We start from the raw sequence: 17,287 nt of genomic DNA, 5'->3' as shown, positions 1-17,287 counted from the left end.
CTGGTGGTAGTGTGGAAATAAGATTGACATGCAGATCTTCATCCTCAGTAATCTCACCACCAATACTTTGCATCAGCGCACTCGATGATGCATCTGCTAAGAACAAATATTTGTCTGGCGTGTAGATGAGATTGAAGTCATAGTGTTGTAACTTCATCATCAACCTCTGAATGCGTGGAGACATCTGGTTGAGATTTCTTTTGATGATATTAACCAAAGGACAATGATCTATCTCAACTGTGAAAATTGGAAGCCCATAGACATAGTCGTGTATTTTCTCCAAGCTTACAACTAAACCCAGGCATTCTTTTTTAATTTGAGCTTACCTCTGGTCTGTTGTCATCATGGATCATGATGCATACTTGACTGGTTTCCAATTGTCGTGCGCGAGTTGCAGAAGAACTGCTCCCAGACCATCTTTAGACTCATCTTTTGAACTTTAATCTGCTTAGATGGGTCAAAAAATGTGAGAACTGGTGTGGTGGTTAGTGAGTTTCTTCCACTCTTGTTCGTGTTACTCAGTCCAAATGAAATCTGTTGTCTTGCGCAGGAGATCATGTAGATGTGTTGTTTTTGCTGACAGGTTTGGAATGAATTTTCCAATAAAATTAATCATACCTATTACTCTTAAGATGGCTTTTTTGCATTGCTGCCTACGGTGCTGAGGACCCGAGTTCGAATCCCGGCCCTGGGTCACTGTCTGTGTGGAGTTTGCACATTCTCCCCGTGTCTGCGTGGGTTTCACCCCCACAGCCCAAAGATGTGCAGGATAGGCGGATTGGCCACACTAAATTGTCCCTTAATTGGAAAAAATAATTGGGTACTCTAAATTTAAAAAAAAAGATGGCTTTTTTGTTGTGTGGTTTAGGCATGTTGAGAATTGCTTGGATTTAGTCCTAGTCAGATTCAATGCCATGCGATGAGAACTTGTGAATGTGACTTCAAGTTACTCCAAATTGGCACTTTTACTTATTGAGCTTCAGCCCATTTCTCCTGACACTTGTCAGAACTTTAAGCAACCTTGTATTGTGCTCTTTACTGGTCTGGATGAGTTATCGGGAGGTTTGAGTTGCTGAGGGGGAGTAAATTCAGATACATGCAGGTGAGGGACTTTGTAAGAAAGGACTGGAGGGTGTTTCGCAGGTTTCCGGGGTGTGCCCTACTGGAGCACCGCTGCTCCTGGACAAGTCGGGGGAGGATAGGATTGGGGACATATATGGGTGGTTGTGGAGCGGTTGAAGCAAGTAAATCTAACTATAGCCGCTTGACATTCAACGGCATTAACATTGCTGAATTCCCCGCTATTCTTAATATTTTGCGAGATACTGAATCAGTTCATTGATGGTTGCTAATGATGCCATTTCTCTTATAGATAGTCCAGTGAATGTGAGGGGGCATTCATGGGAAGTGTGAACCTGTTTCCTTAGATTAAATTCTGCTATTAAATGATTTAATGCACAACCAGCCCATACCAGCCACCCCGGACAGGCGCCGGAATGTGGCGACTAGGGGCTTGTCACAGTAACTTCATTGAAGCCTACTCGTGACAATAAGCGATTTTCATTTTTTTCATTTCAATAGTTATAGTAGAAATTGTTCCTCGCTTATCTATTGAAAGGGCAGATTTTTTTATTGGGAAATAATTTGGCAGATGATGACATTTTCAATAGTTTCAAGAGAGCTGGTTGCAGTGAAAGAACATTGAAACATAGAACCTGGATTGTTCCCAGATTGTGTAGTAACAAGGTATCAAGCTCATAAAGCAAGACAGGAGGAAGAAAATTCAACTGAAATTGAAGATGATTCAGGTATTGGATTATTCTTTTGCCATAGGTATTTATTGTCCATCTCTAACTGACCCTGAGATGCTGGTGATGAGCTGCCTTCTTGAACCCTGCAGACCATGTGGTGTAGTACATCCACAATGCTGTTCGGAAAGGATTTTCTGGATTTTGACCCAGTGACAGTGAAGAAACAGCAATCTAGTTCCAAATGAAATGGTATGAAGCTTAGAGGGAAACTTACAAGTGGTGATGTTCCATGCATTTGCTGCACTTGTCCTTCTAGATGGTAGAAGTCATGGGTTTGGAAGGTGCTGTTGAAGAAACCTTGGTGAGTTGCTGCTGTGCATTTTGTAGTCAGTACACATGGCTGCCAATGTGCATTGATGGTGGAATGAATTTTAAGGTGCTGGATGGGGTACCAATCAAGCGGACTGTTTTGTCCTGGATGGTGTCAAGCTTCTTGAGTGTTGTTGGGGCTGCACTCATCCAGGAAAGTGGAGAGTATTCCATTACACTCCTGACTTTTGTATTGTGGATGGTGGACAAGCTTGTGGAGGACAAGAGGTGAGTTGACTCCCTGCAGAATTCACAGCCTCTGACCTTCTCTTATAGTCACAGTATTTATATGGCTAGTCCAGTTCGGTCTGTGACCAGCAATAACTCCCAGGATGTGGATAATGGGGAATTCAGTGATGGTAATGCCACTGAACATCAATGACAGATGATTAGATTTTCTCTTTTTGGAGACGGTAATTGCCTGGCACTTGTGTGCATAAATATTACTTGCCACTATCCGTCCAAGCCTGAATATCGTTCAGCTCTTGCTGCATAATATGGGCATGGACTGCTTCAGTATCTGAGTCACAAATGGTGCTGAGCATTGTAAAATCATCAGTGAACATCCCCACTTTTGACCTTATGATGGAAGGTCATTGTTGAAGCAGCTAAATATGGTTGGGCCTAGCAAACTACCTTGAGAAGTTTCTGCAGCCATGTCCCAGAACTAAGATGATTGACCTCCAGCTACCGCATTACCTTCCTCTGTGCTAGGTATGACTCCAACCAGTGAAGATTTCACATCCACAACATTATAAGTATTTTCTATCCATCATGGTAGTGACTCACCAAAATATTTAACTAGATTAGAGGATGATAGTTCTCTTTGATCAACTTGTTTAAGTGCTCAGTCGCTATGTCTCCAATGATAAGATTCCAGTAATTAATGTTAAACTGACAGGACTGTATTATTTGGTTTTGTTTACCCTCCTTTGTGATTTTCCAATCCAAAAGCACAATTCGTGTATCAAAAAAGCTTTAGAAAATTGTTATGATTATGTGAAATCTGGCATTCGTGTTTGTCCTGATGAGGGCAAGACAAAAAGCTTTGGCAACATGTGTCTCTTTTTGGCACTATTGTTTCTGTAATTTCTATACTTGCATGTTTTAATATGCTAGTATGGAAACCGTAATATTAGAAGTAGGCCAGAGAATTGTCAATTCTAAGTCCAATTAATTTCTCCAATCCAGTTTTGCGACAAAGTTCCTTCATTTGACGTATTGTAGGTTCCCTTGCATCACTGGTATTTGCCCTTTTCCACTATTGTGAATAAGGTTTGAATGAAGCTATAATATTTTGACAGACTTAATTGCACTTTTTATTGATATTTGCAGTTGAGATTTGCGGGAGCTTTTCAACTGGGGGAACATTGATGGTTGACATACAGAATGCTGTTGGCTGCATACAGCTGAAGATGTTTTTCATGACAGATAATGTCACTGGTAAAACACTTGCAGAAATGTTCAGCAAAAGAGACAAAAGCTGTAAAATTGAGTTTTAACCAATAAACTGACATTCTTTAAAGCTATACTTTGCTTTGATGCTTAGTCAGAACTCTGGAGAATCTTATATAGTCGTTGCAAAAAGTCAGGTGGCTTGTTCAGCAGCTAGATGGTACAATTGGCAGGACGTTAACCACTCACTGGGTGATCATATGTACGATTTCTTGTGACATATTTGTGACTAATGGGGTATATTATTAATCAATATATTGTAATGGGGTATTATTCAAACCTGGTAAAGTTACTAGTGTCTAATTTCAGCTTTGAGTGTTGTTTCATTATTCCTCGTAATTTCTCATGCCTGAAGAGTAATCTGCCAGTGGTTCAAGGTTTTGGGCGTGATTATCTGGCCTCGTTACGCACCCGCTCAAGTGAAACAAGGCCGGTAATAGCAGGAGAGGCCAAAAACGAGAACCATGCCAGGCACCAAATAGTTTATCACCACTTAAGCCCTATTTCCGTACAATTAACAGGAGTCACCCCATATCCAACTGCCTCCTGTCATTCAGTGGCCCCCCAGCAAGTGGTCACGCTGGTGCCGATTAGTACTCCTTTTGAAAAACGTGAACCTGGCAGAAGGGCATCTACGGAGAGCCGAGGAGGTGAGTAGCCATCTTTGCTCACAGGCAAAGAGCCTGGGATTGCTGGGCGTGCCACCCAAGTGCTCGATGGGGGGCTCTCGCTGGGGATGGGGATTCTCTGCAAAGTTGGGCCGCCGTAGGATTTGGATTTGTTTATTATCACATGTACCAAGGTAAGTGAAAAGTATTTTTCTACGTGCAGCCCGAACAGATCATTTAGTACATGTCCACGGCCAGAGGATGGGTGGGTGCCACAGGGACAGCGGAGATACCCGGAGAGATGGGCCAAGTGTTCGAAGGTCGGCCCGCATTGCGGATAGAAGTGACAGAGGTGTCAAAATGGATGTATACAAGGGTCTTTAAGGAGTATTACAAGTTCCCACTATGGATCTGCTGGAGTGATGCTGACATCTCCCTCTGAATGTCCCGGCTGCTCTCTATTGTCTCCATCAGCTTCGGGTACCCCTGTGACACAGACTCAACATCAGGCTGGGACCCAGCTGGGTTCTGGGATCCAGCAGCCCTTTGATTGCTGTCTCGCCTGGGGGTTCCTGCCTCTACCTGATGTGCATCGGCAGCAGTGTGGTGCTCACCAGATTGTGCCTCCGAAGCCTGCCCACTAACAATTCCCACCAAGGTGGAGGATGGGGATGACAGCTGTGCCGCAACTATAGTGATTGCATCCTCGGAGCTCCCATGGGAGCCAGGAGAGGATGCTGTCCAGGATGGGCCGGCACTGTCACCTGGATGACCTGCGGGAAAATGGACATGTGTTCATTGGGAGGAATGGGTCAGTCAGTAAGGCAATAACGACTCACGTTTGACAGGTCCCCCAGGTGGAGTCTGGTGGTTCCTCACCTCTGCAATGTCCGCCAGCCTTCGTGTGGGTGACTACCCTGTCCTCGGCCACCCCAGTTACCTCCAGGACATGCTCCTCGAAGAAGGTGAGGATTATTAAGTCCGGCACCCCTCCACCAGTCTGGGCCCTCTCCCGGGAGAACCTTTCCTGTGGAGACACAGAAGGGGCATCGTTCACAGTGGTAGGATGGGGGTCTGAAGGGAGGTTGGGGGGGGGTGGGGTTGGAGGAAGGGTAGGGCTGTGTGGATGGGGACATTGGTGTCTACTTACTCGTGCTGCCCCAGTGTAGGTCATTGACCTTTTTTCGGCACTGGAGGTCAGTCCTCCTGGTCACCTCGTCCCAGGCAGCGCTGAAATGAAATGAAATGAAAATCCCTTATTGTCACAAGTAGGCTTCAAATGAAGTTACTGTGAAAAGCCCCTCTGCAGTGTCCGCCAGCCTTCGTGTGGGTGACTGCCCTGTCCTCGGCCACCCCAGTCACCTCTACGACATCCCTCCTGGCATCCACCACATCCAGGAGCCTCCTCAGGTTAGCGTCCCCGAATATTTGGGCCGGTCTCCGCGGCGCCATTATTGTGAGCTGGCAGGGGTTGGTTGAGCAAGTGCAGCTTAAGTGCTGCTCGACCTTGTTAGCGGGGGGCTCGTGAACACAGTCCCTGCAAATCAGCTGGCGAGTCTTAATTTGCCCGCAAAGGTTCGTTAAGTGGATCGTTGAATTGCATTGCCAGCCTCGGTGGGCTGAGCACCGGGAAGCTCATGGCAATTCCCACTGGCCACCACACTTAGAATTGTTTCCGGAGAATCGCAACCTTTGTTTTACAGCTTAACGGTACTCATTTAGTAAGTGTGCCATTTTCTTATCCCCTACATGGCACAGATGCATCCTCCAACATTATAGAAGAGCAAATTGGACCACATAAGGTGCACTTGCGTAACACAAACATTGTCATAATTGTCCCGGTAATGTATTGCACAATAAACAATCTAACACCTTTTTCTTATCAAATAACATACATATTGATGTTGCATCAGGAACATACATAATATTTCGCAAGCCAATAAAATCCCTTGAAAAATCCAAGAAAAGTTTACATAAAACCCAAAAAGTCATTCACAAAAATATTTCTCATTGGAGAACCTGGGACTTAAGGGGCATTAGCTGCTTCATATTCAGCAACTGCCTATTATTATCCCTCTCCTCTCCTCATCTGGTGAACACCAAGACTACTGCTTGTACCCTTCTGCACACACCTCAGAGACTTGGCCAGCGCGCCTGCGCTTGGGATGCCGCGCTATTCATTTTAGATAGGACGCATGCGCATTTCCTGTTGAGGGACTAGCGGCTTCGCAGCCTGCCGATAGGATCGTATGCTCTCAGAAACGCCGCTTTCAGCTCCAGGATGGAGCTGGAGGCGATGTCGGACTGTGAGAGTGAGGAGACCATCGTGGAGGGTTCCGTCCAGGACAGTGAGGGCGAGGAGGAAGAGCTTCGCGTGGAGAGGTATCCAAGTGAAAAGTGGAGCCAGCAATCTGTTCCTGTCACAGATAGCCCGAGAACTCAGCTCCCTCCTCTCACTTTCCCCCCCACCCTCCCTCACTCACTCACCCCCCACCCTCACTCACTCACCCCCCCTCACTCACTCACCCCACCACCCTCACTCACTCACCCCCCACCCTCACTCACACCCCCCACCCTCACTCACACCCCCCACCCTCACTCACACCCCCCACCCTCACTCACTCACCCCCCTCCACCCTCACTCACTCACCCCCCCCACCCTCACTCACCCGCCCGACCCTCACTCACCCCCCCGACCCTCACTCACCCCCCCACTCTCCCTCACACCCCCCCCACTCTCCCTCACACCCCCACACTCACTCACCCCCCCCACCCTCCCTCGCTCACCCCCCCCACCCTCCCTCGCTCACCCCCCCCCCCCCTCCCTCGCTCACCCCCCCCCCCTCCCTCGCTCACCCCCCCTCCCTCCCTCGCTCACCCCCCCCCCCCTCCCTCGCTCACCCCCCCCCCACCCACCCTCGCTCACCCCCCCCCACCCCCCCCCACCCTCCCTCGCTCAATCCCCCCCACCCTCGCTCACCCCCCCCCACCCTCGCTCACACCCCCCACCCTCCCTCGCTCACCCCCCCCACCCTCCCTCGCTCGCCCCCCCCACCCTCCCTCGCTCGCCCCCCCCACCCTCCCTCGCTCGCCCCCCCCACCCTCCCTCGCTCGCCCCCCCACCCTCCCTCGCTCGCCCCCCCACCCTCCCTCGCTCGCCCCCCCACCCTCCCTCGCTCGCCCCCCCCACCCTCCCTCGCTCGCCCCCCCCACCCTCCCTCGCTCGCCCCCCCACCCTCCCTCGCTCGCCCCCCCCACCCTCCCTCGCTCGCCCCCCCCACCCTCCCTCGCTCGCCCCCCCACCCTCCCTCGCTCGCCCCCCCCACCCTCCCTCGCTCGCCCCCCCCACCCTCCCTCGCTCGCCCCCCCACCCTCCCTCGCTCGCCCCCCCCCACCCTCCCTCGCTCCCCCCCCCCACCCTCCCTCGCCCCCCCCACCCTCCCTCGCTCCCCCCCCCCCACCCTCCCTCGCTCCCCCCCCCCACCCTCCCTCGCTCGCCCCCCCCCACCCTCGCTCGCTCGCTCCCCCCCACCCTCGCTCGCTCGCTCCCCCCCACCCTCGCTCGCTCGCCCCCCCCACCCTCGCTCGCTCGCTCCCCCCACCCTCGCTCGCTCGCTCCCCCCACCCTCCCTCGCTCGCCCCCCCCACCCTCCCTCGCTCGCCCCCCCCACCCTCCCTCGCTCGCCCCCCCCACCCTCCCTCGCTCGCCCATCCCACCCTCCCTCGCTCGCCCATCCCACCCTCCCTCGCTCGCCCCATCCCACCCTCCCTCGCTCGCCCCCCCCACCCTCCCTCGCTCGCTCCCCCCACCCTCGCTCGCTCGCCCCCCCCCACCCTCCTCGCTCGCCCCCCCACCCTCCCTCGCTCGCCCCACCCCACCCTCCCTCGCTCGCCCCACCCCACCCTCCCTCGCTCGCCCACCCCCACCCTCCCTCGCTCCGCCCCCCCCACCCTCCCTCGCTCGCCCCCCCCACCCTCCCTCGCTCGCCCCCCCCACCCTCCCTCGCTCGCCCCCCCCACCCTCCCTCGCTCGCCCCCCCCACCCTCCCTCGCTCGCCCCCCCCCCCTCCCTCGCTCGCCCCCCCACCCTCCCTCGCTCGCCCCCCCCCCTCGCTCGCCCCCCCCCCTCCCTCGCTCGCCCCCCCCGCCCTCGCTTTCGCCCCCCCCGCCCTCGCTTTCTCCCCCCCCCGCCCTCGCTTTCTCCCCCCCCGCCCTCGCTTTCTCCCCCCCCGCCCTCGCTTTCCTCCCCCCCCGCCCTCGCTTTCTCCCCCCCCCCCCCCTCGCTTTCTCCCCCCCCGCCCTCGCTTTCTCCCCCCCCCGCCCTCGCTTTCTCCCCCCCCGCCCTCGCTTTCTCCCCCCCCGCCCTCGCTTTCTCCCCCCCCCGCCCTCGCTTCCTCCCCCCCCGCCCTCGCTTTCTCCCCCCCCCGCCCTCGCTTTCTCCCCCCCCCGCCCTCGCTTTCTCCCCCCCCGCCCTCGCTTTCTCCCCCCCCGCCCTCGCTTTCCCTCCCCCCCCCGCGCGCCTCGCTTGTCTCCCCCCCCGCCCTCGCTTTCTTCCCCCCCCCCCTGCCCTCGCTTTCCTCCCCCCCGCCCCTCGCTTCTCTCCCCCCCCGCCCTCGCTTTCTCGCCCCCCCCGCCCTCGCTTTCCTCCCCCCCCCGCCCATCGCTTTCCTCCTCCCCCCCCGCCCTCGCTTTCTCCCCCCCGCCCTCGCTTTCCTCCCCCCCCCGCCCTCGCTTTCCATCCCCCCCCGCCCTCGCTTTCTCCCCCCCCGCCCGCTCGCTTTCCTCCCCCCCCGCCCTCGGCTTTCTCCCCCCCCTCCCCCCCCCCCCTCGCTTCTCCCCCCCCCCGCCCTCGCTTTCTCCCCCCCCGCCCTCGCTTTCTCCCCCCCCCCGCCCTCGCTTTCTCCCCCCCCGCCCTCGCTTTCTCCCCCCCGCCCTCGCTTTCCTCCCCCCCCCCCCCCCGCTTTCTCCCCCCCCGCCCTCGCTTTCCCCCCCCCCCGCCCTCGCTTTCTCCCCCCCCGCCCTCGCTTTCTCCCCCCCCGCCCTCGCTTTCTCCCCCCCCGCCCTCGCTTTCTCCCCCCCCGCCCTCGCTTTCTCCCCCCCCGCCCTCGCTTTCTCCCCCCCCCGCCCTCGCTTCCTCTCCCCCCCCGCCCTCGCTTTCTCCCCCCGCCCTCGCTTTCTCCCCCCCGCCCTCGCTTTCTCCCCCCGCCCTCGCTTTCTCCCCCCCGCCCTCGCTTTCTCCCCCCCGCCCTCGCTTTCTCCCCCCCCCGCCCTCGCTTTCTCCCGCCCTCGCTTTCTCCCCCCCCCAGCCCTCACTTTTCGCCCCCCCCCCCCCGCCCTCACTTTTCGCCCCCGCCCTCACTTTTCGAATGATACCAACATTGCTTACTTGAGTACATAAATGCCTGCCTCCATCCAAGCTGTGGTTTTGGTGAACGTCGTCCATAGCAATGGGCCTGAATTCAGCAGTTCCATTTGTCTTTGGAACATATCTATGGCTAGTGTAACTTGTCAAATGATGCTTTTCAATATTGCTGTTATAAATAGATTTCTATGCTTATTTCATGTAGGATGCTGTTTATTCACAAAAATGCTTTTCAGCTGTACCATACAATGAGTGATTTTACTTCAGGCACAGAAGCAGTGTTTGGAGGTAATTATTTTGGTTTTATATGTCTAACTTTATCAAGAGGTACATATACTCATATTTTCCCCACTATCTTTTTGTTCCTCTTGTCCATTTATTCACACCCATGTGACAATACTGACATTTCTTTAAAGATAAGATTCACTGGGTGTCAGCAAATCTTTTGCTACCTCACCCATGAGTACATCCTTTGTGTGAGTTTAAACAGTGTTATTGAGCTGACTAACGCCCTATCAAAGGCATAGTTGAATCCAAATCTTTCTCAATGTTTACACAGGCATGAATATCAGGAGGATACTAACTTCACGATTAGAATTAAGATAGGGAATCAGAAGAGATCGTTTAGGATAAGAATCTTTAAATACAAAATATAACGAGGATAAGAAACAAAATACAAAATGTGACAAGTGAATTTGGACACTTTTTAGAATAGCAAAGGTTAAGAGGATATATGACAACTGTTTAAAATTAAAGCTTGACTGAGGGAAAGAGAAAATTATTTCCAATGGTCGGAACTTGGGTAACAGAAGGAATGCACTGAGATGATTACAAAAATGAGGGGAGACCATAGGAGAACTGTTTTAATAATGCAATCGGTTATTAAGACATGAAATAGATGAAAATTTCTAATAGCCCTCTGAAAGAGAAATGGATATATATTTGAAAAAATACAAATGTAAGTCTGTGGAGACACATGTGGGACTAAATTGTCTGAAAGCTGACACACTGACATGATCAAAAAATAGCTGCCTTTTCATTTGATTCTAAAGTGGGTGGCACGGTAGCACAATGGTCAGCATTGTTGCTTCACAGCGTCTTGGCCAAAACCCAAACTTGCCCCTTGATGGAACCATCAATTCACCAGCACGTGTTTCCGATATGAATCTAGGCTTTAATCGACTTACTTCAGAGCCAGCCTGTTACCCATTGATGAACTTTTAGAACTCAGGCTGACTCTGGACAAGGGTATTTTTCAGCTGCACTAGGGGGAGGAGTCGTGGGCAGAGCCAAGGGTAGAGCCCAGTACAAGTTCCTGAGTACTCCCAGAGCTACTCCCCCTAGTGGTAGGATAGCGCTACTGCGCTTACAAAGACAGTGTGAATTATCATATATATATATATATTACATTCACCACATTCACCCCCTGCAAAAGAAAAATCAAGTCCGGTGGGAGTGGTGGCCTACAACGTCAGTCTGTCCGGTGGTCAAATTGTCCGCAGCGATCTGCGGAGCACTGGGGTTGCAGCCTCTTGCGGTGGCTGGATGGGTGTTGTGCGCTGGGGTACGATGGCGGACTCCAGTGAGGGTTGTATCCGAGCTTCATACTCTCCTGGTTCGACCGGGGGCTGGCCGGCGCGGGGGCGCGGAACTGGTGGAGCGAGCTCGTGGGCTCGGGAGCGCGAGGGGGCGGCAGCATGGGGTGTAGGGTGAGAGGTCCTTCTATGGGGGTAGAGGGGGCGCTGGATCCGGCGGGTGCCAGATCCCGGAGGGATACCGTGTCCTGACGGCCGTCAGGTAACTCGACGAATGCGTACTGGGGGTTGGAGTGGAGCAGGAGCACCTTTTCAACAAGGGGGTCTGTTTTGTGCGCCCTGACATGTTTCCTCAGAAGTACGGGGCCCGGCGTCCTCAGCCATGCCGGAAGTGAGACCCCCATGGTAGTGCCCCTGGAAAAATTGAAGAGCCTCTCGTGAGGGGTCTGGTTGGTCGCCGTGCACAAAAGGGACCTAATAGCGTGGGGCGCATCTGGGAGGACTTCCTGCCACTGGGAGACTTGGAGCTTTCTAGACCGGAGGGTCAGTAGACGGTCTTCCAGACCGTCGCGTTCTCCCTTTCCACCTGCCCGTTCCCCCTGGGGTTCTAGCTGGTAGTCCTGCTTGAGGCAATGCCCTTGTCGAGCAGGTACTGACGCAGCTCGTCGCTCATGAAGGACGAACCCCGATCGCTGTGTACGTAGCTGGGGAAACCAAACAGTGTGAAGATGCTATGCAGGGCCCTAATGACTGTGTGGGAGGTCATGTCGGGGCACGGGATAGCGAATGGGAAACGGGAGAACTCGTCTACGACGTTTAAAAAGTAAACGTTCTTGTTAGTTGAGGGGAGTGGCCCTTTGAAATCAATCGCGAGGCGTTCAAAGGGCCTAGAAGCCTTGACCAGGTGGGCCCTGTCTGGTCTATAGAAGTGCGGTTTGCACTCTGCACAGATCGGGCAGTCCCTGGTGACCGCTTTTACCTCCTCGTTGGAGAAAGGCAGGTTTCGGGCCCTGATGTAGTGGACGAGCCGGGTGACCCCTGAGTGGCAGAGGTCATTGTGGATGACTTTTAATCGATCGATCTGCGCGCTGGCGCATGTCCCGCGGGATAGGGCATCCGGAGGCTCGTTGAGCTTCCCGGGTCGATATTTAATATTGTAATTGTAGGTGGAGAGTTTGATCCACCACCTCAGAATTTTGTCGTTTTTAATTTTGCCCCTTTGCGAGTTGTCGAACATGAAGGCAACCGATCTTTGGTCGGTGATGAGGGTGAACCTCCTACCTGCGAGGTAGTGCCTCCAGTGACGGATAGCCTCCACAATGGCTTGTGCTTCTTTCTCGACTGAAGAGTGTTGGAGTTCTGAAGCGGAGAGGGTACGGGAGAAAAAAGCAACTGGTCTCCCTGTCTGATTTAACGTGGCTGCAAGAGCTACCTCTGAGGCGTCGCTCTCTACCTGAAATAGGGTGGATTCATCCACCGCCCGCATGACCGCTTTGGCGATGTCCTCCTTGATGCCTTCGAAGGCCTGACGTGCCTCGGCTGATAGGGGGAATCGTGTGGTCCTAAAGAGTAGGCGGGCTTTGTCCGCATATTGAGGGACCCACTGGGCGTAGTAGGAAAAGAAGCCCAAGCACCGTTTGAGGGCCTTGGGGCAATGGGGGAGGGGGAGTTCTAAGAGGGGGCGCATACGGTCCGGGTCTGGGCCCAGGACTCCGTTTTCCACGATGTAGCCGAGGATGGCTAGTCTGGTTGTGCGGAAAACGCATTTTTCCTTGTTGTACGCGAGATTCAGTTTCTGTGCCGTCTGGAGAAAATGGTGGAGGCTGGCGTCGTGGTCCTGCTGGTCATAGCCACAGATGGTGACATTGTCCAAGTACGGAAACGTGGCCCGCAGCCTGTACTGGTCCACCATTCGGTCCATTGCTCGTTGGAACACCAAGACCCCATTAGTAACGCCGAAAGGGACCCGGAGGAAATGGAAGAGGCGGCCATCGGCCTCGAATGCCGTGTAGTGGCGGTCCTCCGGGCGGATTGGGAGCTGGTGGTATGCAGACTTCAGATCCACCATGGAGAAGAACCGGTACTGGGCGATCTGGTTTACCATGTCTGCAATCCTGGGGAGGGGATACGCGTCGAGGAGCGTAAATCTATTTATGGTCTGACTGTAGTCGACCACCATACGGAATTTTTCCCCGGTCTTAACGACCACCACCTGAGCTCTCCAGGGACTATTGCTGGCCTCTATAACCCCCTCACTGAGTAGCCTTTGGACTTCTGCTCTGACAAATACCCTATCCTGCAGGCTATACCGCCTGCTACGAGTGGCTATGGGTTTACAGTCCTTTGTGAGATTGGCGAAGAGACGAGGGGGCGGAATTCGCAGCGTAGCGAGGCTGCAGATCGTGAGTGGGGGCAGGGGCCCTCCGAAGCTGAGAGTGAGGCTCTTGAGGTTCCATTGGAAGTCTAGGCCTAATAAGAGTGGCGTGCAGAGTTCGGGCAAAACATAGAGTTTGAATTTCGAGTAGCTAGCGCCTCGGATTGTGAGTGTCGCGGCGGTGGGCCCCTGGATCTGAACCGAATGGGAGCCTGAAGCGAGCGAGATAGTTTGCTGCATGGGGAAAACGGGGAGCGAACAGCATCTTACCAGGTCTCGATGTATGAAGCTCTCCGTGCTCCCGGAGTCGAAGAGGCATGGCGTTTTGTACCCGTTGATATGGACCTCTGTCATCGAGTTTCGTAGATTGTTTGGTCGTGATTGGTCCAGGGTGACTGCGCTGAGTTGCGGGTAGTTGGCGGCTCGATCAGCTGTGCTGGAGTGGCCCCGTGATGACTGCCCTCTGAGTTCATAGTCGAATAGCACGGTAGCATTGTGGATAGCACAATCGCTTCACAACTCCAGAGTCCCAGGTTCGATTCCGGCTTGGGTCACTGTCTGTACGCAGTCTGGACATCCTCCCCGTGTGTGCGTGGGTTTCCTCCGGGTGCTCCGGTTTCCTCCCACAGTCCAAAGATGTGCAGGTTAGGTGGATTGGCCATGATAAATTGCCCTTAGTGTCCAAAATTGCCCTTAGTGTTGGGTGGGGTTACTGGGTTATGTGGATAGGGTGGAGGTGTTAACCTTTGGTAGGGTGCTCTTCCCAGGAGCCGGTGCAGACTCGATGGGCCGAATGGCCGCCTCCTGCACTGAAAATTCTATGAATTTGAATTCTTCCGCAGAGTTGTCCGAGCGCGGAGATGCCGATCGGGCCCATGGATCGCACGTGGCAGGCGGCGAGGAAGATGGCGTCCAAGATGGCGGCCCCCATGAGTCGCACGTGGCCGGCCGCGTGGTGGAGGTTTTCCAAGATGGCGGCCCCCATGGATCGCACGTGGCTGGAGAGGGCGGAGTCGGTGCATAGGCCGCAGCGTTTCGGGCCCCGCGAGTGAGGGGAGCGATTACTTCGAGTAGCTGGGGAGTTGGAAGCTGGGGCCATTTTAACGAGGCACACTCTTGCGTAATGGCCTTTTTGCCCACAGCTGCTGCAGGTCACGTTGCGGGCCGGGCAGTGCTGCCGCGGGTGCTGTTTCTGGCCGCAGAAATGGCAGGCTGGAGCCGTACAGTGGCTGGCTGGAGCAGCATAGTGGCTGGCTGGGGCAGCATGGTGGCTGGGCGGCTGCGTAGCACAGGCCTGGGGGAGTCGCTGGTCGGGGGCCCATGATTGGGTCGCGGGGTGCGCGGGGAACGAGTTAAGGCTGCGGAAGGAGACCTCCATCGTGGTAGCAGCTTCCACAGTCGTTTCTAAGTCCTGGGCCCCCTTTTCCAGCAGTCGTTGGCGCACATAGTTAGACCTGAGGCCCGCTACAAAAACATCGCGTACAGCAAGTTCCCTGTGTTCAGCCGCGGTAACCGCTTGGTAATTACAGTCATTGGACAAATTATTGAGTTCCCTTAGAAATTAGGCGAGTGATTCTGTAGGCCGCTGGCAGCGAGTCGTGAACACATGGCGAGCGTAAACTTCATTAATAGGCCTTACATAAATTTTACCGAGAACTGCTAGCGCCGCAGTATATGAACTGGCCGAGTTTAGTTGCGTAGAGATTCTGTGGCTCACCCTCACGTGCAGTAGACTTAGCTTCTGTTCCTCTGTTGTTTCGGCTGTGCTCGATTCTGCCAGGTAGGCCTTGAAGCACCGCATCCAGTGGGAGAAGATTTCTTTAGCCTCTGCATCCTGCGGGTCGAGTTCCAGGCTTGAGGGCCGACTCCATAATCGATCTTTACTGTTCCTGAGTCGATTAAATTGATGGAACCATCAATTCACCAGACACGTGTTTCCGATATGAATCTAGGCTTTAATCGACTTACTTCAGAGCCAGCCTGTTACCCGTTGATGAACTCTTAGAACTCAGGCTGACTCTAGACAAGGGTATTTATACAGCTGCACTAGGGGGAGGAGTCATGGGCGGAGCCAAGGGTGGAGCCCAGTACAAGTTCCTGAGTACTCCCAGAGCTGCTACTCCTAGTGGTAGGATAGCGCTACTGTGCTTACAAAGACAGTGTGAATTATCATTTATTTATATATATATATATATATATATATATATATATATATATATATATATATATATATATATATATTACATTCACCACACCCCTCCCCTGAGGTGTGGTGATCTCGGGTTAAATCGCTACAGTCAGCTCTCCCCCTCAAAGGGGAAAGCAATCTATGATTACCTGGGTCTATGGAGGCTTTACCGTACCGGATTATAATGCTGAGGCTAATGCACTGAGAACATAAGTTCAAATCTCACCATGATAACTGGTGAAATCTAAATTTGATTAATAAATTTGGAGATGAAAGCTGTTCTTAGTAATGCTGACAAAACACTCATCACATTTGTAAAAAGATATCTTGTTCACTATTGCCCTTTAGGAAAGAAATCAGGCCACTTGTAACTCCAGACTCACAGCAAAATGAGTCTGCTCTCTGAAATGGTCTAGAAAGTCACTCAGTTGTACTGAACCACAACAGAAGAGTTAAAAAGGAATAAAACTGGGTGGACCAGTATTGACTTAGGCACCGAAAATGACAACAGCCCACCAACCCTGTTGACCGCGCATAGATCTCCTTATGAACGTCTGGAGGCTTGTGCCAAAATTGGAGAGCTGTCCCAAAGAATGGTCAAGCAACACCCTGACATAGTCATACCAACAAGGATCAGGAGTAGGCCATTCAGCCCTCCTGCCTGCTCCACCAATTAACAAGATCGTGGCTGATACGACGGTAACCACAAATCTGCATCCCGCCTACCTCCGATATCCTAGGAGCAGGAGTAGGCGTTTACAGGAATTCCAAACACTCAAAACCCTATAAGTAAACAAATTCCACCTCATCTCTGTTTTAAATGGGCGATTCCTTATTTTTAAACAGTAACTCCTTGTTCTAAATTCTCCGCATTCACCCTGTCAAGACCCCTCGGGATCTTGTATGTTTCAGACAAGTTGCCACTTATTCTTCTATTCAGAGTAAATGCTTTGAGTCCAATGTGACTATTCTCCTGAAATTTCACAGAAGAGTCATATTGGAGTTGAAGTGGTAGCTTTTTCTCTTTCCACAGATGCTGCCAGGGGCATGGGAACCTGGATTGTAGTTTTGGGGTACGGGAGATTGAGAGTGTAGAGGTCAGGAGCACAGATTTGACTTCGCAGGAGGGTGCCAGTGTTCAGGTAGGTGGTTTGAAGTGTGTCTACTTCAATGCCAGGAGTATACAAAATAAGGTAGGGGAACTGGCAGCATGGGTTGGTACCTGGGACTTCGATGTTGTGGCCATTTCAGAGACATGGATAGAGCAGGGACAGGAATGGTTGTTGCAGGTTCCGGGGTTTAGGTGTTTTAGTAAGCTTAGAGAAGGGGGCAAAAGAGGGGCAGGTGTGGCGCTACTAGTCAAGGACAGTATTACGGTGGCGGAAAGGATGCTAGATGGGGACTCTTCTTCCGAGGTAGTATGGGCTGAGGTTAGAAACAGGAAAGGAGAGGTCACCCTGTTGGGAGTTTTCTATAGGCCACCTAATAGTTCTAGGGATGTAGAGGAAAGGATGGCGAAGATGATTCTGGAAAAGAGCGAAAGTAACAGGGTAGTTGTTATGGGAGACTTTAACTTTCCAAATATTGACTGGAAAGATATAGTTCGAGTACATTAGATGGGTCGTTCTTTGTACAATGTGTGCAG

General features: G+C 53.0%; 1 protein-coding gene across 1 annotated transcript in view; it reads left to right on the top strand.

Moving 5' to 3' along the window:
• The first annotated feature begins 6,410 nt into the window (after positions 1–6,410).
• LOC119969932 (ankyrin repeat domain-containing protein 31-like) overlaps positions 6,411–17,287 on the top strand; it is a 273,205-nt gene continuing 262,328 nt past the window's right edge. Inside the window, exons 1-2 of the mRNA XM_038803900.1 lie at positions 6,411–6,565; positions 9,751–9,833. Coding sequence (XP_038659828.1) covers positions 6,465–6,565; positions 9,751–9,833 — 184 coding nt within the window. The 5' untranslated portion in view covers positions 6,411–6,464. The remainder of the gene's footprint in view (positions 6,566–9,750; positions 9,834–17,287) is intronic.

Source organism: Scyliorhinus canicula, chromosome 8, assembly GCF_902713615.1.
Source record: "Scyliorhinus canicula chromosome 8, sScyCan1.1, whole genome shotgun sequence".
NCBI lineage: Eukaryota > Metazoa > Chordata > Chondrichthyes > Carcharhiniformes > Scyliorhinidae > Scyliorhinus > Scyliorhinus canicula.
Note: the sequence above shows the minus strand (reverse complement) of the source record. Positions and strands in the feature narration are given on the sequence as shown.